The sequence below is a fragment of the Medicago truncatula genome, chromosome 3 (genome assembly GCF_003473485.1).
Source record: "Medicago truncatula cultivar Jemalong A17 chromosome 3, MtrunA17r5.0-ANR, whole genome shotgun sequence".
Taxonomy (NCBI): domain Eukaryota; kingdom Viridiplantae; phylum Streptophyta; class Magnoliopsida; order Fabales; family Fabaceae; genus Medicago; species Medicago truncatula.
The window spans coordinates 56,167,956-56,190,348 of record NC_053044.1 but is presented as its reverse complement, the minus strand read 5'-3'; the positions used below and the strand labels follow the sequence as shown (position 1 = coordinate 56,190,348).

At 30.7% G+C, this 22,393-nt stretch overlaps 3 protein-coding genes across 3 annotated transcripts; all 3 read left to right on the top strand.

Annotated features, from left to right (window-relative positions):
* Positions 1 to 800: 800 nt before the first annotated feature.
* Positions 801 to 2,932, top strand: LOC25490247 (protein EXPRESSION OF TERPENOIDS 1). Its single transcript, XM_013606735.3, has 2 exons — positions 801 to 1,761; positions 2,296 to 2,932. The coding sequence occupies exons 1-2, from the start codon at positions 1,248 to 1,250 to the stop codon at positions 2,664 to 2,666; spliced, it is 885 nt and encodes a 294-aa protein (XP_013462189.1). The 5' UTR covers positions 801 to 1,247; the 3' UTR covers positions 2,667 to 2,932.
* A 4,084-nt stretch (positions 2,933 to 7,016) lies between these two features.
* On the top strand, positions 7,017 to 12,803 carry LOC25490246 (V-type proton ATPase subunit a2). The gene is made up of 18 exons (XM_013606734.3): positions 7,017 to 7,130; positions 7,289 to 7,333; positions 7,563 to 7,685; positions 7,777 to 7,884; positions 8,002 to 8,115; positions 8,191 to 8,364; positions 8,467 to 8,604; positions 8,707 to 8,814; positions 8,963 to 9,070; positions 9,179 to 9,327; positions 9,643 to 9,796; positions 9,888 to 10,048; positions 10,134 to 10,340; positions 10,418 to 10,601; positions 10,695 to 10,778; positions 10,864 to 11,057; positions 12,412 to 12,471; positions 12,548 to 12,803. The coding sequence occupies exons 1-18, from the start codon at positions 7,017 to 7,019 to the stop codon at positions 12,753 to 12,755; spliced, it is 2,433 nt and encodes an 810-aa protein (XP_013462188.2). The 3' UTR covers positions 12,756 to 12,803.
* A 4,191-nt stretch (positions 12,804 to 16,994) lies between these two features.
* LOC25490245 (transcription initiation factor IIF subunit beta) lies at positions 16,995 to 21,291 on the top strand. The gene is made up of 6 exons (XM_013606733.3): positions 16,995 to 17,281; positions 18,514 to 18,622; positions 20,019 to 20,152; positions 20,256 to 20,330; positions 20,646 to 20,795; positions 20,929 to 21,291. Exons 1-6 carry the CDS (start codon positions 17,081 to 17,083, stop codon positions 21,046 to 21,048), a joined length of 789 nt encoding a protein of 262 aa, XP_013462187.1. The 5' UTR covers positions 16,995 to 17,080; the 3' UTR covers positions 21,049 to 21,291.
* The last annotated feature ends 1,102 nt before the right edge of the window (positions 21,292 to 22,393 follow it).

The window sequence follows — 22,393 nt, the reverse complement described above, 5'->3', positions numbered from 1 at the left end:
TAAATTGAATCAAATAAAGCAACTATAATGATGGACAACTATACGAACAATTGATGCAAATAAAAGTGTTGCCTTGCAGATATTTACTAACATATTTTATTTGTTGATAGATTTTTTTGTTTGTTTTTTATTTATATTTTTGCAAATTTGAAGGTCCTGTAATTTTGAGGATATGTGCAAAGGATTTTGTTTTACTTTCACAAAATCGACCCTGATACTACTCAATGGATCACAGCTCCAGTTCGATCAGCTCATATCATATCGGTTCTCTTCAAATTAAATCTCGGTTAAGAAAATCATACTTGGACTAGTTTAAGAGACAAGAGTGAGTAACGATAGCCGTCGGATTTGGGTTACGTGATAAAGTAAAAAAAAGTTATATTATGATGTAGACGTATATGTTTGATCACTTGATGAAAGGAGCAACGTATAGATGCATGTTGAGTACGAGACGAGTAGTGTGGGACTACTACTACTACTACGGTATTAGATAGATTTCCACATTTCATATTCATAGACGTAAAAAATTGAAATTAATCTAGTTTGAAATTATTACGGAGACGGTCAAGGAAAGTACAACCGGGTTTTCCGGTGCAAGGACGAATAAGAAAAAGGTGATGTAACACGTGGAGTAACATTGTCCGTTGGATGGTCAACGCACGACTGTTATTCACTCATCCTAGACGAAGAGTACTGTAGAGAAGTTCCCTAGTGATAGATAATAGATTTTCATGTCCCCCACACACACGCACTCTTTTCTTTTTCACTCACACACTCACATGATAATGATATGATATCATAATCTCTCTCTCTCTGTAAGTGAGAAAACCACCATAGCAAAAAATAAATAATAATAACTGTCTGAATAATTCCTCTACAGTACTTTACTACAGTAACTACAAACATAAAATGAGGCTTATACAGTAAAGTTGATGGGTGCAGTTACCATTGACGGCGTTGCAGAGGAACTCATTCCGTGCCATAATTTCTGCCTTCTTTTAATGTATTTAGTCATTTTTATTTTATTTTCAATTTTTTCTGTTTTTTTTGGTTAATTAAGAAACAGTTTTTCTCTTCAAAAGCTGCAAAAACTAGTCTAGAAGATCATACTTGAGAGACACCCCACCAAAACCCTTCCTCCCAAGAGTAAAAGATTTTTTGATTCAAAATTATTAAGCAATATATTTGATCAAACCGATCCATAAATAGGTTTAAGTTTCTACTATGGATCATAATATTGTTGACAAATGGCTGGGTTATTTTGTCTAGGTAGAAAGGAAGGTCAAAAAGAAGATAAATTAGATTATTATAGTAATAAAGAATTATTGTTAAGAAACGAGGAGATCTATAACAACAAAGGGTTAGAGATATGGCCACAACAAAGCTTGAACATTTACAATGCGTTTGGAGTGGGTCATAGTAGTAGTAGTAGTAGTAGAAATTCTTCGTTTGATGAGTGTGAAAGAAGATTTGGTATTATGAGGCGTAGTGGAGGAATGAATTGTCAGGACTGTGGTAACCAAGCAAAGAAAGATTGTATACATCTAAGATGCAGAACTTGTTGTAAAAGTCGAGGGTTTCAGTGTCAAACACATGTTAAGAGTACTTGGGTTCCCGCTGCTAAACGCCGTGAACGACAACAACATCTCTCTGCGTTACCGTTTCGTCGTAGAGATCATGTAGACAATTACAAACGACACACAGAAATTAATCAAGGTGCAACCTCTCTTCCTTTCCCTCAACCACCCATCCCTACCACAGGTATGTAATGTAATGTAATGTTTTGTACCCTAGCTAGCTATGCATACATAATATATAGGATAAGATATAGTTTTTCAATAATTACAAAATGAATAGTTAATTAGATTTTAATATAATATACTTTTAGTCTCTCATTCTTTGCTTCATGATTGATGTATATATAGGTCCATGAAGAATTTTCAGCTATACATTAATGAAAAAATGCATTGAGATCTATGTATGTAGTCCTCTATATTACTAGACCTTAACTAGTATACGATGATTTTGAATATGGAACCCCACTTGGATTGGATCCATGGTCATCCATCATAACTTGTTACTGTTTTTTGTGTCCCTCGATCGCTATCTTCTTTTCCATTCTCCATCACTGTTTTTAAGTAAAACTGACGAACTCAACTTATTGGTTTAGATATTGCTATTTTTTTCTTTTTTGTTTTATTATAGTTATAATGATCGAAAAACTAATATAGGACAAATATATGTAGCTTTTGATGAATGAATTACTTTTTTGATTGAATTTTCTTGACTACTTAGGGTTGGAGTTGGGACAATTCCCACCAGAGGTGAGTTCTCCAGGAGTAACGTTTAGGTGTGTAAGGGTGAGTTCATTGGACGGTCCAGATCATGAGCAATGCGCGTATCAAACGGCTGTGAACATAGGAGGGCATGTTTTCAAAGGAATTCTCTATGATCAAGGTCCTCCAAATCTTTACACCAGTATTGCACCTATTGAAGGTTCTTCTGGTGGAGGTCATCATCAACCTCAACAACTTGATTTCATGGCTGCAACAGCAACTACAGCTACAACCAGCGGTATCCATTTCGACCCTTCACTTTACTCAGCTCCGCTTAATGCTTTCATGGCAGCTGGTACACAATTTTTCCAACCCCAACATCCTAATTAATATGTGTTTGTTACTCTATCTATATTTGAATCATATATAATTTGAACCGTGTCTTGTTTAATCCTTGCACATTTCATTTTGTCACGGACTCTAGCTTGTTAGGACTTTAGTGCTAGTGATTCTGATTGTAACATAAGCTTATGTATCTAGAAGGAAAAGTTATGAACTTTAAAAATGATTAATGATTCTGGTGGTGCATGAAATTAAAGTGGATTACGATGTAATTTGTTTTGTGTTACGGAATGTTAATTCAGATTTTCATGCATGTTAAGAGGTTTTGTTGTGTGAGATGATCATATTATTTGATTTCATTTTAGATTTTAGTATTTTTGATATTTTGCCAAGACCTCGAGATATTTTATATTGCGTTTGCAATTTTCGCCGCATATATAGAGTAATTTAAAAGTGAATACAATGGTACTCATTGAATTTGGTTGGGTATGGACTCATCATCCAATTATTCAATGATACATAATGTATTTATTTTAATTTATTTCAAAATAAAATCAAATTTCGGACTGAGTTTTACCGGTACCCAACCAAGCATTGGTAGTTAACTAGATATGCCGCTTTCTTCTGCCTATTTGTTTGCTTGCCAAACCCAGATTGAACTAGGTGTAAGTTTCTTTTGTTTTTTTTCTTGGTTCAGCTAGAACTTTAAAAGCTTTTTTCTTTTTATCAGTTTGCATGATTTATTAAAAAGACTATTATACTATTTACACGATGATGGTCCATCCTTTTCTTTTGCTTGTCTCCATGCATTTCCAATTGGTACCTAATTCAACAGTTAAGTTCAGTCTCTAAATCAAAGTAAAAAACCACTGGATAGTTATGGCTGATCACCTCACTTTCAATACCTTTTTCCTTCTCTTTTCATCAATATATCTTCTGCATATGCGCATAAATGGAGAATTGCAACTAGCATTTACACCAACTACTTCTCTGAAAAACCAATAAAATTAGCCACTGGAAAAGACACCCATGAGTTGGAAAAGTGATTTTCTTTGGTTCATAATGTTAAATGCTTCTAAAAGTATGTGCGTAAATATATGTGATGTATAATGTTTCTATAAGTATGTACTGCCCCCAATGATATAGGTTAAGGTACATAGCATACAATAGGGCTAATGATACACAATTCATAGATTGCTTGTTTTAGTGCATATGGAAGAATCAGAAACTCTACCGAAAATTTCCCTACATTTGTAATTACTGGCGCATTGCATGTGCTACGTAACCTTCATTTGATTGAGACATACCCACTCTCCTTCTCTTTCACCCATTCTTTCTTTTGTATTATTTGTTTATTCATCCATAACCTCTTTTTTCAATTCTCATACCCTTCTATTCCTCTTGATTTTTTTTTTTTGTATAGAATTCATTTTGAAATAAAATTGAATTAATGTTGCATAACCTAACTATATTCCATATCAGGGAATTTAAATGTATTAAATCTTTTACTTAGAATCTTCTGCAATAAGATCAGTTTTCATGATTATACCAATTAATATGAACCGAGCATTGAAGTTGACTGGATTTTATACTTTTTGGAGGACACATATGCGGACGGGATAGAAAAGGAGTTGAATCTATAATTGTAGCTTAAGTCTAGTCACTTCTGTTTGCCACATGCATCGAGAGAATGGAAAGAAGAAAACACATTGTAAAGCTAGTTTAAGAAATCATCGGTTCAATACTGTGTGTTTGGTTCTACCGTGTATAGAATTGATCCGATGTATAGAATTGATAATTTTATCATAACTAAGTTTAACATGATTGATATCGATTTATGTTTGGATGCAATAATATATACTTATTGATTAAACAGAACGAATGTTGTTTGAATAATTTTGATCAAAATTGCTTTAGAATGCTAATTAAAGAGGAAAGTGAAGAAAATTAATGATAGTTCATTGTAAAATTGACTATGATCAACTCGAAAATTAGAAACTACTAACTTTAAGAGAAGTGTTTTTGACCAATGAAAGCAATTCTAAAAAGTCAAACCGAATATCATGGAAACCAATTTTTACCGTGGAGAACTAAAAATGCTTTTTTACTTTCTAAAAGCCAAACCAAACAAACACTTATTGATATTGAAAAGAATTAAACAATTGCTAAATAAGATAATGAATATGCATAAGCTAGTAAACCCACAAAAGGATTTAAAAAAAAAATCTTTTTCTTTTGTTGCAGATATACAAAAAAATTAATTATTAATATTTTCATTTAAAAATTTGTAAATATTTTTAAGAAACTACAAATTAACTAATTATTTAGTATGCTTATTTATTTACTTATTTATTTATTTTCTTTGGCTTTTCTGTTGTCAATATTTAATATTGTAAATATTGAAATACGAATACTTTTCTAAATACCTACAGCATCTTTTATTTTCAGTTTTTTAATATAATATCTTCACATATTTCAATTATACTTTACATTTAAATAATTTAAATTTTCTTTCAACAAAATTTAAATTAATCACTATCATTTTTTTCTGAAAAGAAAATTAATTAATATCGTTAAAATTTTAAGATGCTGTTTTTTGTCACTCATACCCACTGAAATTAGCATATTATGTTAAAATTTTAGGTCGACCCTTTCTTAATTTTAATGGCTCGAAAAATTAAACATGATTTTATTAGTTAAAATTGGTTATAATATTTTAAAATGAATTTTACATTTAAAGAAAGTTAAAGATACACTTCAAAATAAAATAACTTTGATAAATCATTTTAGGTGCATCTAATGCAAACCTCCCAAGAAAATTCAAGAGGGGAAACCTTACCATTTTCTAAAAAATTATTACACATTTTCCTTTTTTATTTTACAAAATCTACTATTTTACTAAAATTTGTTAGAGTCCGATTTTGAATATGTTTTCAAGGTTCATAATAAGAGAGAGAGAGTAACATAATAAGATTAACAAAGGACATAATTTATCCTATCTCATACATGCATCAAAAGGAAAATTGCAACAAAATATAATATATATATCATGGCCATCAAAGGGATCCTACCCATATAAAAATTGACATACCTAACAACACATCAGCAAGCAATTTATAAGATATTAATTGTTGAGGCCATGGGGTATTTAGAAAAACTTTAGCGTAAAAGGATGCACCCAATTTTACCATGTAATATTTTTCATCGATTGATTTCTCTCAAAATACGTCTCTTATGAACATGACCGACTCAACATGCGTGTAGGCTTAAAAAGAAATGTCATTAACATGTAAGTCTCTTGTAAAATTCAATAGAATTTAATCTTACAATGTAAAATACGAAGGTAAATCTTTTAAACAAATTGAATCTTTTGGCTTTACTCCTACAACGTTTAACTCAACTTATGGACCTTAAACATTTTTTTTAAAAGAAAACGAGATTTTTTTTATTAATTAAAAGTGACACTATTAAACATTGGGTCTTGTTAACGAGTGTCTCGGAAGCACGGGTTAAGGAACCAAAAGTAGAAAGAAAAGTCAAGTTTTGCATTGAAAAGAACTCTTTTTTAACTTTCAAGAAGTAGAATACATAATTTCCGACACAAAATTTCTTTTTATAACTCCTTAACCAAGTGTCCGAGGACACTGGTTAACATTTACCTTAAACATTTTAGAATCGCCACTTAGAAAATTTGAACGTTTTCCCTTACGTTTACAAGGCTAAGATTTTACAAATAAAATAGCACATGGCATATCATGGAGGGTCCTTAATCATTAAACTAGAGAAGTTTTCTAACCAAAGTTATTTGAATCTACACATGTATATTGAGCTAAAACATTTGTGTAATAAAGCCATTGTCTAAAAGTTTGCTTTCTAAGATATCGTAATTTCTTATCACATTTTGGATATTATGGATAAGGATTGCAAATAAGTGACGGGGAGCAACATTTTTCACCCCTTATGTGTTATTTTTTCACATATAAAAAGCACATTTTTTTCTTCGTTTGAATGTTTACTTCCGAACAAAAACACATTTTTTTCCCCCCAAGAATACAATTCTTCAATCATGTGTAATTTTTTATTTTTTTTAAATAATGTGGGGTGAATTAAGCATGTGAGCATTAATTCCTTCAAAAAATGCATCTGAGAATTATTGGTTATAAACTATGAATTAAATAAAATAAAATAAAAAAACTTGAGCAAAAATAAAAAACTATTGTTAAACTTGTAAAAAATGTGTTTGTGAGCATTCGTAGGAAAAAGAAACATTTTATGCCGCAAGATGGAAGTAGTGGCATGATTTGAGTTTGATAATAGCATATTCAGGCCATGCATTCTTCCCTTATTCATTCCAATTTTAAAATCCAAATGCAAAGTTAACGTTATTATTCTCCCACAATGGATCTTTTGCGATCAGAACCTATGCAACTTGTTCAATTGATCATTCCAATTGAATCAGCTCAGCGATCCATCTCTTACCTTGGCGATCTCGGCCTTTTTCAATTCAAAGATGTATGAATCCTTTAATTACCAATCTTTGTCCTTCTCACTTTGTATTCTTTATGACGCTTCGGACTACATTTTCCATAATGTTGAGATGTTCTTCATCTATCTGAATTAGCATTATTTATATACTACATTGATAAATCTTGTTTAAATCAATTCTTCAGCTTAATGAAGATAAAAGCCCATTCCAACAGACCTACGCTTCACAGGTACCTATAACATCTATGTATGCATTTAAAAAGGTTGAGACTCTTCAATTTCAAATGATTGTGTATTGAACTCCAAAACAATTAAATGCTTCTTTTGATTTTCATTTGGAAATTTGACCAAGATCTATCATTATCATGAAATCTAATTCTGCTAACATTTTTATTATGAGACATTTTACACAACTGATTTACTAGACCAGATTGGAAAGCTTACGGTTTTATCAAATAGGTTAAAAGATGTGGGGAAATGTCGCGTAAGTTGCGTTTATTTAAGGAGCAAATGAAAAAGGCAAATATATCTCCGTCAACATGGTCAACAAGAGATGGTTCTATTGATCTAGAAAAATTGGAGGTTGTCAGGTGTTTTTAAAATTTTCATATCTTTTCTACCGTACATTTAAGAGAGCATTGCCATGTAACACAATTTTTCTTCATGGATATAGGTTAAACTAGCAGAACTTGAAGCCGAGCTAATTGAGATTAATTCAAACAATGAGAAGTTGCAGCACACTTATAATGAACTTATAGAGTACAAGCTTGTTTTAGAGAAGGTATAGTTTTTAAAGTTCACCTAAACCATCACCAAGCTGTTGATATTTAATTGTTTGTGTTTAGAGAAGACAATTAGATTCAAGTTTATAATTCCTTATTTGTTTTTACCATTTTAGGTTGGGGAGTTTTTCTCTTCGGCACAAATTAGTGCAGCAACTCGCCAGAGAGAGCTTGAAGTTCAACAACCATCTGTTGAAGGGTCTATTGACTGTCCATTATTAATGGAACAAGTATACCCTACAACTTTGTAGTTTATATTCATAATGTCATTTATTGATGATGCTTAGAAATTTTATGACTTGTAGGAGACGACAGCATATCCAGTAAAGCAGATAAAATTGGGGTTTATAACCGGTCTTGTTACTAGGGAAAAATCAATTCCTTTTGAAAGAATTCTATTTCGTGCTACTAGAGGAAATGTTTTTCTGAAGCAGGCTGTGGTTGAACATCATGTTCTAGATCCTTTGTCGGGAGAGAAGGTTACTCATTCTAAAGTCTCTAATTAATTACTTTCGTTCCAATTAGTTAGTCTTCTATGCTCATCAGTCACTAATACTTTCTTAATCTTCTACCTTTTACAGGTTCATAAAAATGTATTTATTATATTTTACTCGGGAGAGAGAGTTAAAAGTAAAATTAACAAAATTTGTGATGCTTTTGGAGCAAATCGTTATCCCTTCTCGGATGACTTGAGTAAACAATTTGAGATGATGACAGAGGTAGACAAAATATTATCTGCAATTGAGCTCAACTGATAGCTATATAGTATGAATGTGGATATTACACAAATAAATAATTATTTCCCATTATGAAATTGCCAGGTTTCGGAAAGAGTTGTAGAATTAAAGACAACCATTGATGTAGGTTTGCTTCATCGAAGCAATTTGTTGCAAACAATTGGATATAAATTTGAGCAGTGGAATCTTCTGGTTTGTTTGACAATTTCAATTTTATATTTGCTAAAAGCCATGCATAGTTTATATGATATATGTCTTTCTTTTTTAATTTTACTGCTAGATTATGCAATTAATTTTCATTTTGAAGCTGATATTTTCTTTCATAAATTTTCGTTAATAGTTGCAAAAGGAAAAGTCCATTTATCACATTCTAAATATGCTAAACATTAATGTGACAAAGAAATGTCTCCTTGCAGAAGGCTGGTGCCCTGTTTTTGCAACAAGCCAGGTTTTTTCTTGAAATGTGAATTAAATTTTTTATAAGATGTGTTTAAATCTATATAGATTTTAATTTTTAACATCTCTCCCTATCTAAATAATTTAAATTCAAATGCAGATTCAAAAAACATTGATGCGAGCAACTATGGACTGTAACTCTCAAGTAGAGGCAATAGTTCAGGTTTTGCAGACAAATGAGTTACCACCCACCTATTTTTGCACTAACATTTTTACTTCTTCTTTTCAAGAAATTATAGACGCATATGGGTAAGTTACACAATGTTTAGCATGTTCATATGATACTTTTATTTTATATAATAACAATAATATGCATATGGTTAGACATAAAAATGCTAACAATTGAGCTTTTTTTAAGGTCTTTGTATATCCTTAGACATGAATGTCATATTTTTTTTTTTTACATTATCTCTGCATTCCTTTAGTTTTAAATTAAGGTTTATGGTTCTGGTATCACTATATTTTATATTCTATTTCTATATATATATATATATATATTTTTTTTTTTTTACATGTATGGGTCATAAGCCTAGAGCTCAAAAAATAATTGTCAATACTTGACAGAATTGCCAAGTACCAGGAAGCAAATCCTGGTGTGTACACAATCATCACGTTTCCTTTCCTTTTCGCTGTAATGTTTGGTGATTGGGGTCATGGCATATGCTTATTATTGGCAACTTTGTATTTCATAATCAATGAAAAAAAGTTTTATTGTCAGGTACTGAACTATAGTAATGTTTTATTTTCACTCTAAATATTTTATCGTTTATTGCTCCAACTATAGTTTTATTTGATTTTGTTAATTGCAGAAACTTGGAGACATATTAGAAATGGTTTTTGGGGGGAGATATATTATTATGATGATGGCACTTTTCTCAATCTACACTGGGTTAATATATAATGAATTCTTCTCCATTCCGTTTGAACTATTTGGACAATCTGCCTATGGATGTCGCGATCCTACATGCAGGTGGTTTTTATTTAGTTTATTCAACATATCGTTATTTTTCTATGTTATATACGAATACGAGTATCATATTTTCTTTTTCTTTCAGGGATGCTACTACAATAGGTTTGGTAAAAGTGCGCGACACTTATCCATTTGGCGTAGATCCTAAATGGCATGGTACACGGAGTGAACTTCCATTTCTTAACTCTCTAAAAATGAAGATGTCAATTCTACTTGGAGTATCCCAAATGAATCTTGGAATCATTCTGAGTTACTATAATGCCAAATACTTTGAAAACAACATAAACATATGGTAATATCATAAAGTAACCTTTAGTTGATATTGGAAGGTTATTCATCTTTTTCTTTGACTTACCTATATTGCTTCAGGCACCAATTTGTTCCCCAAATTATATTCCTGAACAGCCTATTTGGCTATCTTTCACTCCTCATAATTGTAAAATGGTGCACTGGATCACAGGCTGATTTGTATCATGTAATGATATACATGTTTCTAAGTCCAACAGATGATTTGGGTGAAAACCAGCTCTTTGTTGGCCAAAAGTTATTACAAGTAAGAAATTTCATATTTTATTTAGATACACAGTTGCTTAGTGATACTAAATATACGCCACATCTAAATTTCCTACTATTAAATTATTGTTAGGTTATATTACTATTGTTGGCACTCGTTTCAGTACCATGGATGTTATTACCAAAGCCCTTTCTCTTGAAGAAACAACATCAAGAAGTATACTCTAAGCTATTATTTTAAATTTGTTCTTATTTGTTGTCATTAAACCCCGATTCTAACTTTTATTACCTTCATTCCTCAGAGGCATAAAAGTCAATCCTACTCTTTGATCTACAACGTGGATGATCCTCTTGAATCAAAGTCACATGGTATTCACAAAAACCACCAGGAGTTTGATTTCAGCGAGGTTTTTGTGCACCAACTTATACATACAATAGAATTTGTGCTTGGAGCTGTGTCTAATACAGCTTCATATCTTCGTTTATGGGCCCTCAGGTAAGTAGTTGAAAGTTTGAGATGTCAATTTGTGTATTTTTGTCAAAATAAATTAAATTCAATATGAATACGATAGATGATTCATTTTTGTGTTCTCATTACCCGTCCCACCCACATATTTTGAAAACGGGAAAGGCCTGAACTTGAACCCATTCAAAGAGGGTTTATTGGTGGAGTTTAGCATGGGAAATGAAATTTGTTTTTCATGATGGGAAAGGCTAAACATGACCATAGATATAATAGTATTTTATTTTAATGGTTGAGATTGTTTATCTGATAATTGCAATGACTTTTTGATGGAAAAACATTAAAAAAATATGACCCCACCAATTCATTAAATAACATTTTATCCTTTTAGGTTTAATTCATTTATTATTATTATTTATTAAATTGTTTGTTATTTTAAAAACAAATTTCTTTGTCATCCTCGTTCTCTCTCTTAACGGAAACTTCACCCCGTCACTTTTGTCTTTCTTCTTCTCAGGTCTCAACCATGAAACCTCCATAACCATAACTCGTTTTTCTTTTGAACACGCCACTACGCAAACTCCTTTCGTCATCCTTTATAAATTCCATTCATTTATTTAAACCATCATCGATTTTAGTTTTTCAAGTAGCACCTTTCTAGCGAGATTTCGATCACCGGGATTCTGTTAACTTCAGCTGCTGAGATTAACGAATAAGATGACGATTTTAATGACCTTTCACTCACCGAATAAAAGATGAAATATTTCATTCACAAACTTTTTCATGGTGCATCAAATCTGAAGGGAAAAGGAAGGGAGCTTCAACGTTAAAAATAATATATATATATATATATATATATATTTAGACATTCATTTGAAGAATAAACACAGATCAAGAATTTTCATCATCAATTTATTTTTATTTTTTTAAGAAATCTTTCATTCGAAGTAAACATTCCGCTGTGTTTGGAAAATAGATTGAAATATTGATGATTAAATTCTCTCACACGAAGTTCATATTTTCAATTAATTTGTTAGATAAAGGGGGGAGGTCAATTAGTAAAAGGGACGGAAAACATTATAATATAAAAGTTTCTTTTTTTGTTGTTTGGGCTCAAGCAACTATCACCTGTTCTTCAAAACTAGCTTTTTCCCATGGTGGGAAATAAAAGGTTAAACCTCGCCGGGTTTATTATGTCAAAGTCGGGGTGAGTATATGTAATGTAGGTACGGGTTCAGTTGTTAAGCTTATACCCAACGACAAGCTTTAATTTATTTTCTGCCCATGTATTAGTTGCATCTGCATGTTTCTCAAAATATTTGATTCAAACTTCTATTGATGTATGCATCGTAACCTATTATTCATATTTTTCTTTGGTCATGTTTAGTTTAGCTCATTCAGAGTTGTCAAGCGTTTTCTACGACAAAGTTTTGCTTCTCACATGGGGGTAAGTAATTGTAGTTGTGATATGCAAGTGATGGTTATTTGAAAAGTTATTTGATTTATTTGTGTGACTGATGTAGGTATAACAACATCATTGTTCTCATTGTTGGCATTATTGTTTTTATATGTGCAACCGTTGGTGTCTTACTAGTAATGGAAAGTTTAAGTGCGTTCTTGCATGCTTTGAGACTTCATTGGGTAGAGTTTCAGAACAAGTTTTATGAGGGAGATGGATACAAGTTCAACCCATTTTCATTTACATCCCTTAATGACGAGGATGGACTGTAGTTGCTAAATACCACATGATTTATAGACGAAAATAGCAATTTTAACTCTAGAACATGCCACATATAGGAAGCTAACTAAGTACTTACCCTACATATCACCTAAGGTGTTTTAAGAGTACGAAAGACATTTAATGTATACAACAATTTCACTACTTAACATATGTATAGTATAACCCTTTTTTTTTTTTTAAGTTATGTATAGTATAAACTTTTTTTTTTTTTGAATGTATAGTGGGTTATTTACCCACTAACCAATGAAAATGAACAATTTATTTGTGGGGTCAAGATAGTTCATGAATATGTGCTTATGTGGCTAATTAATGTGTATTGGTTTGGGTAAATTACCCATCATTCTTTCATGGGTAGCCTAGTTGTCACCATAAACTTATGTATAGTATAATATACTTTAGAAAATTAATTTTGTTTTTTTTTTCTTTTGGGTAGAAATTTTCGTATCTATTTTTTTTTTTGGTACAAAAAATTTTCGTATCTATATTAACGAGAAATGTTACTACTCTTCTTAATACACGTTACAATAAATTCTTTAAAATTAATTTAAAAATTCGTTTCTTTATTAATGAATAATGAGAAATATTATCACTCTTCTTAATACACGTTACAATAAATTCTTTAATATTAATTATTTTCTAAAAATGTCAAATTTTAGTTTACTACGAAATAAATCGATCAATCGAAGAAAACACATTCGATAAAACGTGTTAAAAAATTCCTTAAAAAAAGATTAAAAGATTCAATATAGGGTTTTCTTTAGAGATTTATCAGTTGTTTTGATTCTATGTTTGAAATTGTTGTCATGTCAAATTTTCCCCCTTGGACAATCTGTTATTAGCATTATCAGATGATATTTAGGTTGTTTTCACTTCTAAATCTTACCGTAAATTATATTTTGAAATTATAACCATTATCAGTGAATTAGGTGATGGCGAATGAACTGAAATGTTGAATATGAAAGATTTGATGAATTTAACGGTCGAATTTTTTTTTTTTAAAGGTATAGAAATATATTTTAAATTAATATTCAAAATTTTGCAATTATGATAATAATGGTACAAATCCAAGATAAAATGATACACTATAAACTATAAAAATCAAACACTACTTGAAAAAATATATACAAAAATGCAATAAACTCTATCAAACACTTTTCCCTTCAAATATATATATCTTTTTTTGTAAACACTTGTACACTATAAACTACCTACTGTAATCTAACAATATTGCCAAATAAAAGCCTTAAACCCTTAGCAGCTGTTTACTTCCATATTTCTTATTTTTTATTTTAACTTCAACCAATAAATATAAAATAATATACATTCAACATTGTCCTCACAATTTTTACAGGGACTAAGAATGCTGTGAAAAAAACTTGATAAAGACTAAAAATGCTGACGAAATTTTTTACAATAACTAAAAAGTGTGATTTATTTTTGTATGAATTAAAGTGAAATTCTGGATATTTATAGGGACCATTTACTTAACTAACTCTAAAAAAAAAAATTAACAAATGAACTTCAAACACCAGCAAATTAGTTCGTCCTAATATTGGGACTACGGAGGAAACCTACATTGAATAGGAATATCATATTATGGTAAGAGCAATCACACAAGTGAGATTGACACCATACCTTCACTTGAAATGTCTAATAAATATGTATTTTGCCAACTCAGCATAACACATCTACATTTTTCCATTTTCAGATCACACCAAAGACCAAAAGTAAAGTAATTTAAAATAATAAAGGTTGACTAAAAAAATTGCGTCAAACCAAATGACATTTGAAAACTAAAATTTTAGATGAAAAATTAAACAAATAACATCTAAAACTAACAAAATAGTTTATCGTAGTGTTGTGACTTCCAGGAGAACCTAAACTGAGTTGGATAATCACATTTGGGTAAAAGCACCCATAAAAGTGAAACTAATACCACATCCTCATCCAAAATTTTAAGGCATTAGTTATTTGTGTCATCTCACTTGTATTTTTTCTGACCACCTACTCTTGCATTCAATATGAAACTTTAACTCACATACGACAAATTAACTTCTCTCTCCTAAATGTGAGACTTTCTACATCTGAAATCTGGTGACATAACCAAATAAAGTAATATTGAGGCACCACATGGTAGAAAAGGTTGGTTGATGGTGGTTTCATTAAGAGGTGGTTATATTCATTTATTTTATGAGTATAGAGAAAATGAACCAGAAAAAGAAATAAATAAAAAAGAAATTTTAACATGAGAGAAATGATAAGGAAAAAAAAATGAGTGTGTGCTTTTACCATGAGAGTATATGGAATAATGTGAGTTGCTGGTAATTTTGGGGGATTGTTGAAGAATTAGGATTTTTGGGGTAATTATTTTATGACAAATTAGACTCAATTAAAGAATCGCAACATCAATTTAAATTTTTCAATAAGTAGGTTTTTGTCAACTCAGTAGAACACATATGCATTTTTCCATTGTTAGATTCTACAAAAGACCAAAAGTGAAGGAATTTGGGAGGTTGAATAAAAAAAATAGCATGGAAGCGAATGGTATTCAATAATTAAAATTTAGGATAAAAAATTTAAATAAATGAGATATAAAAGCTAACAAAACAATTCATCATAACTTTGGGACGTCCAATGGATCTTATACTGAGTTTTATCACCATAAAGGACACATTAACATATCTTCTTTAAGTGTAAGACTCTTTGTGTTTGTGAAATGGTGACATAGTAAAGTAAGATCACATGTATGCACAATATTGTAGAAAAGGTGGGTTGATCGTGGTTTTGTGGATGAAGATTTATTATGTTCCCATGTTTCATTAAGTGAAAGAAAGAAGAGTAGAAAAAGAAAAAATATTAAAAATAAATTTGAACATGAGACAAATAATACGAGAAAAAAGTAGTGTGTTTTGTCCGTGGTAATATTAGAAATAAAGTTAACAGTAATATTAGAGACTTATTAGTAATTATTTCACCAAAATTATAGTCAATAAAAAAAAGTCACATTAATTTAATTAAAATATCTAATAAACATGTACTACAACTAAACATAACACATATGTATTTTTCATTGTCGGGTCGCGCTAAAAACCAGAAGTGAAAGTATTTGAAATATAGAGGTTGGATAAAAAAATTGCATGAAAGGGAACGACATCCAAAAACTTGGATTTAATATAAAAAAATTAATCAATTGAAAACTAAAAAGTTCATTATAATGTTCAAAGTTCCGAGGGAGCCTATAATGGGTTTGTGCATCATATTTGACTTTGAAAAAAATCCTACAAGTTAGATTGACACCATATCTTTATTCCAAAAGATTAAGACATTAGATGTATTAGTCTTCGCACTTATATGTTGTTCAATATATACTATTTCATTCAATTTATAATTTTAACTCATACATAATACATTAACATCTCTCCCTTAAATGTAAGACTCCCTGTATATCTGATCTGGTGAGATAGTCAAATGTGGGTTGGTGGCGGTTTTATATATGAATGTTTTTGTTTGTTTCTTTCATGAGAGATATAAAGTAAATTAGAAAAAGAAAGAAGATGAAAAAAGAATTTGAACATGAAAGAAAATATAAGAGAAAAAACTAAGGAGTGCGTGTTTTATCTGTGATGGTATAGAAAATAGTGTGAGTTGCATGTAATTATATAGATTTGTTAAAGGTGTTAAAGATTACTGAGTAAAATTATGTTACCAAAGTATTAGTCTCATTAAAAAACATCAATTTAAAATGTCTAATAAACATGTATTTTGTAAACTCAGCATAACACATCTATATTTTTCCATTGTCATATCCCACCAAAAACCTAAAGTGAAGGAATTAGAAATAACAGAGGTTGAATAAATCACTAACAGAAAATTTTATAGGAACTAAAAAGTATGATTTATTTTTATAAGGACTAAAAATTTAATTAACCATTTAAATTAAAAGAGTAGTATAAATCAATTTAATTGACCCATCAAATATTGCACAGTCTTTTGTATATCAAGTTAAACACATATAAAACTGTAAAATTATGGTGGAAAATTTTAAAAAGTTAAATTAAATAAATTGGAATCCAATTAATTTTAAGGAAGCAAATTACTAATTCTCTTTAAAAAAGGATATAGAGTACAATTATTAGGGGGCTGTATCAGTAAAATTGAACGTGTGGAAAGCAATTTTCCCTACATTAGCCCAAAAACGAATTTAGTTTGAAGGAATTGAAGTCAAATAAAATTAGACTAGGAAAAAAAGCATTATCAGACACGAACGAACGAACGAACATAGGGTGAAGGAGAAGAAGATCATTCAAGAATCAAGATGGAAGATGAAAACAGTTACGGTGGAAGTAGCGGTGGTTCAAACTTGGAGACATCAAAGGCAGAGAGATCAGTGTGGCTTATGAAGTGTCCTGTTGCTGTTGCTAAATCATGGCAGAATCACCCACCTTCTCAACCTCTTTCCAAAGTCGTTTTTTCTATTGATCCTCTTCTTCCTGAAGACGATCCTGCTCATCTTCAGGTTCTTTTTCTTCTTCTCTTTCTTCCCTTCACTATCCCTAGTTTTGGTTTAATTACTTTCTACTTGTTTAATTATAGGACTATTATAATTATACTTTGATTTTATGTTATGCTATTTAGGTCGGTTTGGTTTTATTGTTAATAATCATTTTGTCAAAGCCTTTGCAATTTTGTGGATAATGCAATAAATTGGTCTCAACAGTTCTTGTGTTGGACCAGTCCATATGGAGCTTGGTTTTCCGAATTAATCGGTCCTTGGGTTGGATATTAAGTTAAAAAAAAAAAATAAAAAAAAATGGAGCTATACTCTTGTTAAATTTCAGTTTTATTCTGTATATTCGATTTCTGAGCAAGGGTAATAAAGTAAATTGTCGAGTTAATTGGATTCCATTAACCTCGAAAATACACCAAACTTGGAATTTGATTTTTAATAATGAGTTCCAAACATGAGAATTGATTTCTAAACCTAGTTATTCATAGTGCTATGGCTGTGCTATTGCAGCTGAACATCACCGCCTTCGGCCGCTCAATTACTGTTTTGTGTCGCAATGACTCCTATAGCAGCATTAGTTGCATTAAATTACAGAAGTCGCGGACCAAGATTATCGTGCATAACCCAATTAATATGAAAAATTGTGCATATCTATTTTCTGCATGAATCACACAATAAATTGTCATTCTGATGAATTGCATGAATTGTAATTTTCCCCTGAACTTTGTGCATATACAGCCACTTGTCCACTTCATATAGTTGGTGACTATTCTTGAATTTTATTGAAGTCCATGTATAATATACCGACTGGTGTTTTTTTGCATATTTCACTTGTTATGAATCATGATTTGAAGAGTAGGTCTTTCGATTCATTTTTTGAATCTCGATTTGATAACCATGGTTGCCACAAACTTTTAAGCCCATGCAAAAACTCATTTTACCCTCGATTTGAATGTTTTACTGATATTTAACAATTTCGGGGCCAGTCACCACCATGTGCCATTATCCAGGATTGATTACTAGGTTCTAAATCAAAACATTTCCATATTTAAAGGATTGCTTATTAGTTATTATATGTGATATGCGCTATTATGACATTCATATTTGTTGACTGTGCACTAGGAGCAAATATTCAACTTGTAGATTCATCACCTTATAGTTAACTGCTTCTGATTAAATATTGTTTGCCTGTGTTGCTTTAAGACAGTCACTGATTTATAACTCCTTCATAATTATGTCAGTTTACAATGGAGATGTCTGGCACTGAAGCTGTGAATATGCCAAAAACGTATTCTTTGAATATGTTTAAAGACTTCGTTCCTATGTGCATCTTCTCTGAGACAAGCGAAGGTGAGTTGCAATCTCTGCTCATTGTGTCACTGTTGTAGTTCCTACTCATCAATTACAATTTCATAATTGGAGCAAGACTATGTCACACATGTTAGATGTCTAGTAACTTGTAGATGACATAACACTTATTTTTAATATTTAAATTAACCATGCAGACATGTAATATAAAACTTGTGATGTTTTCATCAGTTTTATGGTTCAAATTATGGCTATCAAATCCAGATTCAAATTGTGAATCGGAAGACCTTTTTTCCATTCATGAACCGAACCTTGTGACATAACAAAATTATAAGCTTATAATATATCATATATGAACCTCAAACTAATTCAAGATTCAAGTTAAATATCAAATGACAAAAGAAAAGTGGTTGGTTATACAAAATTGACAAGTAAAAAGTGGTTGGCTACACTAAGTTTATGTAGTGATTCATTAGAATGAATCAGGTCACGATTCATCACAGTGAATTGCGATTCATCATAATGAATTGGAATTCAAGATGAGATAAATTTCCGCATAGATACACACTACAGATTTGTATCGATTGGATTTTATTTAGTATCAAATCGATATAAAACTCACATGTATTGTAAGATCCAGTTAACCATGGTTCAAATATTATGTTATTGCTGATTATGTTGAGTCGGTGGCTGTTAAACTAGTTGAATTCCGATGTTTGTTCAAATATTATGTTTGTGATATATTTGCTGATGTTTGTTCAGTTAAAGCCCCAAGTAATTAATAATTCTTTTTTTGTTTTGTTTTAAACTCCAAAATCTACTTTCATTTGTTTACGTACACACTAGAGTATTACTTCAACTCTATGCCTCTAATCTAATATTGTGGTCCTTCATTTCTTTTTCTTTTTTTATTTTCAATTGTAAGTTGTAAGAAATCTGTTATGCAGTTCAAAAAACAAAGGTGAGGTAACAAGACTTAACTGCTGCAATTCAACTATGACATAGATATATTTTTCATAAAAATAACTATTTGTTTTGGCATAATTGAAACTTAATGGAATATCATGCCATTTTGTGTTGTATATTTGAGATGTGACTTTTTATTGAATGTTGAATATCCTACTTTTTCAATACTTTTTGAGTTTAAACATTGTTTGCAATGTATTTATTATCTTCGGTAGCAGTAGTCCCTCCTTGATCTACTACACAACTATATTATTGTTGGAGACTATGCTTTTATAGCTGGGATCTAATGCTATGATTGAAATTAAGGTATTAAGCCACTTTGTAGCAGTGAAACCTCTTGCATTAATATTTGGACTCTTTAGTACCTAGAAAAATGATGAGTGCTGCTTTTCTATACAGCTTAATTTTCTCTCAGTTATCACAGTAAAGCTTGGTTTCCTTGAGTTTGGTAACAGTTTTACCTTTATTTTAGGTGACAAGGTTGCAATGGAAGGGAAAGTAGAGCATAAGTTTGATATGAAGCCACGTCATGAAAACATGGATGATTATGGAAAATTGTGCCGGGAGAGGACAAAGAAATCTATGATTAAAAATCGTCAAGTACAGGTAGCATTTCATGTTTATCATTGAATTATCGCTTAATTGTTTTTGTTATATGTCTATGATAAGATAATTATTGAATCTTTGGTTTCCTTGATTCAACTGGAAGATTATTGCTGATGACCGTGGAACGCACATGAGGCCAATGCCTGGAATGGTTGGCTTAGTTTCATCCAATTTTAAGGTATTTATTTTGCTTACATGTTATAATCCATTGCTCATGTTAACTTTTACTTATATTAAGTACCTGGCGGTGTGGAATTTTTACACTAATGTATGTTAGAGTTGAACTTCATATCACGACTCTAAAACACTAGTATGATACAATAGATTCTTAGGTGTATTTATTAGATGATGATACAATGACAAAATTGATGCAAATCACAATAAGGTTCATTGGAATTGATCCTTGGAGAAGGTTTGTTCCTTCAAATGTGCGTGTGTGCATGCATGTTGTAATTCTGTGGGGCTTTTTCTTACTCTTCTGAAACTCTTGTAGGATAAGAAGAGGACACAGCCAGTCAAACAAACTGATACAAAGAGAACAAGAAGAGATCGGGGAGAGCTGGAGGATATAATGTTCAAACTATTCGAAAGACAGCCTAACTGGGCCTTGAAGCAACTTGTTCAAGAGACTGATCAACCTGCGGTATGTTTTTTTTTTGGCCGTTTTATTTTATTTTCGCATTGGAACACTCTGATTTTGGTTTCTCATAGCTCTGGTGTATATACATATATAAATGCATTGAAGGTAACTTATTAATCCACTATTTCTGTTGCAGCAATTCTTGAAAGAGATCTTGAATGAATTGTGTGTCTACAATAAAAGAGGCGCCAATCAAGGAACTTATGAGCTGAAACCTGAATACAAGAAATCTGTCGAAGATGCAAACGCTGAATAAGCGTTTTGTTTTTTCCTTGTATTTCTAAGTTCTCACTGAAAAGAAGATTGAGAATTCAGTTTCTTTTTCTTTGTTGAGATGTCAACGTGTTAAGTAAAGAGGTTGACACATGAGCAAAACTTACATGACAACAAATATCTACAAATGTTTAACTTCACTGTGAAGAATGTTTGGATCTTGAAATCTTTTTACCTAAAATGCAATTATATAAGTACAGGAATTTTGAATATATTGACTCCCATAGATAGAGATGTTTTGTTCTTTAAATTGTGTACAGTAATAAACTAATAAAATGCATCGTGCCTGTTTTAATTTTTGGAGGGCATTCTTTTCTGTCTTACAATTTACCGCAGGTATATATATCCAACGGCGTACTCACGTTACAATAGAACCTAGTGTTCACTTCAGACTAGAAACGTTAAAATAGGCTGGGGATTCGAGTACAAACTTTTGTCTATATCAGTGTATTCTTCAGTTACGAGTATAAACTTTTTTTTAAAAAATTTGATTTTTTTTTTTTTTTTTTAATTCAAAATATTGTTCTTAGAGAAGTTGGAGCCTAAATTTATACCATCTTAAAATATTATTTTTACTTTAATGATATTAAAAAAATAATATTAATAATTTATATTTGGATTAAATGTTATTTTTACATTATTCAAAAAAAAAAAATTAGTTCCTTTAAAGATACCAACTTTCAGTTTTAGCTTGTCTACAAATTTATTCGTACTTTGGTTCCTCTAAATTTTCTACTACCGGCTTTAGTCTCAGTTTTTTTTATAGAAGTTCTTGTTCCACGCTCCAAGCGATTTTTTTTTTTTTTTTTTTTTTTTTATGATATTCGTTAGGATCTTAAAATATCATTAATTTAATAACTTAACCATTTGATCTTTAATTTGAAGTTATAGATAAAGGTTTGTTTTTAGAAAAATAAATAAATTGGTTAACTCCTTAAATTATTAAACTATTAATATTTCAAGGTTTTATAAATGATATGTCATTGCATAAAAAATATCAATGGCATGTTAGAAAAATCATTTGTAATATGCGACATGGACTTTAGTAAATTAGTGATTAAAATTTGTAATAGAGAATTTAGAAGAACCAAAGTTTGGAGAAATATTAGGGGTGGCAAAATGGATGGATATGGATTTGGATCCTAATAAATGGATAAAAAAAAATCCATTAATCCATTAAAATCCACTATTTTTTTTGTTGAAAAAAAAAACCATCCAATCCATCCATTAAAGATTATGTCAATCCAATCCATTCATTATTAGATTTTAATGGATAGATTATCCATCCGATCCATCAATCAATGTGTATGATTTTTTTAAGAGGTGTA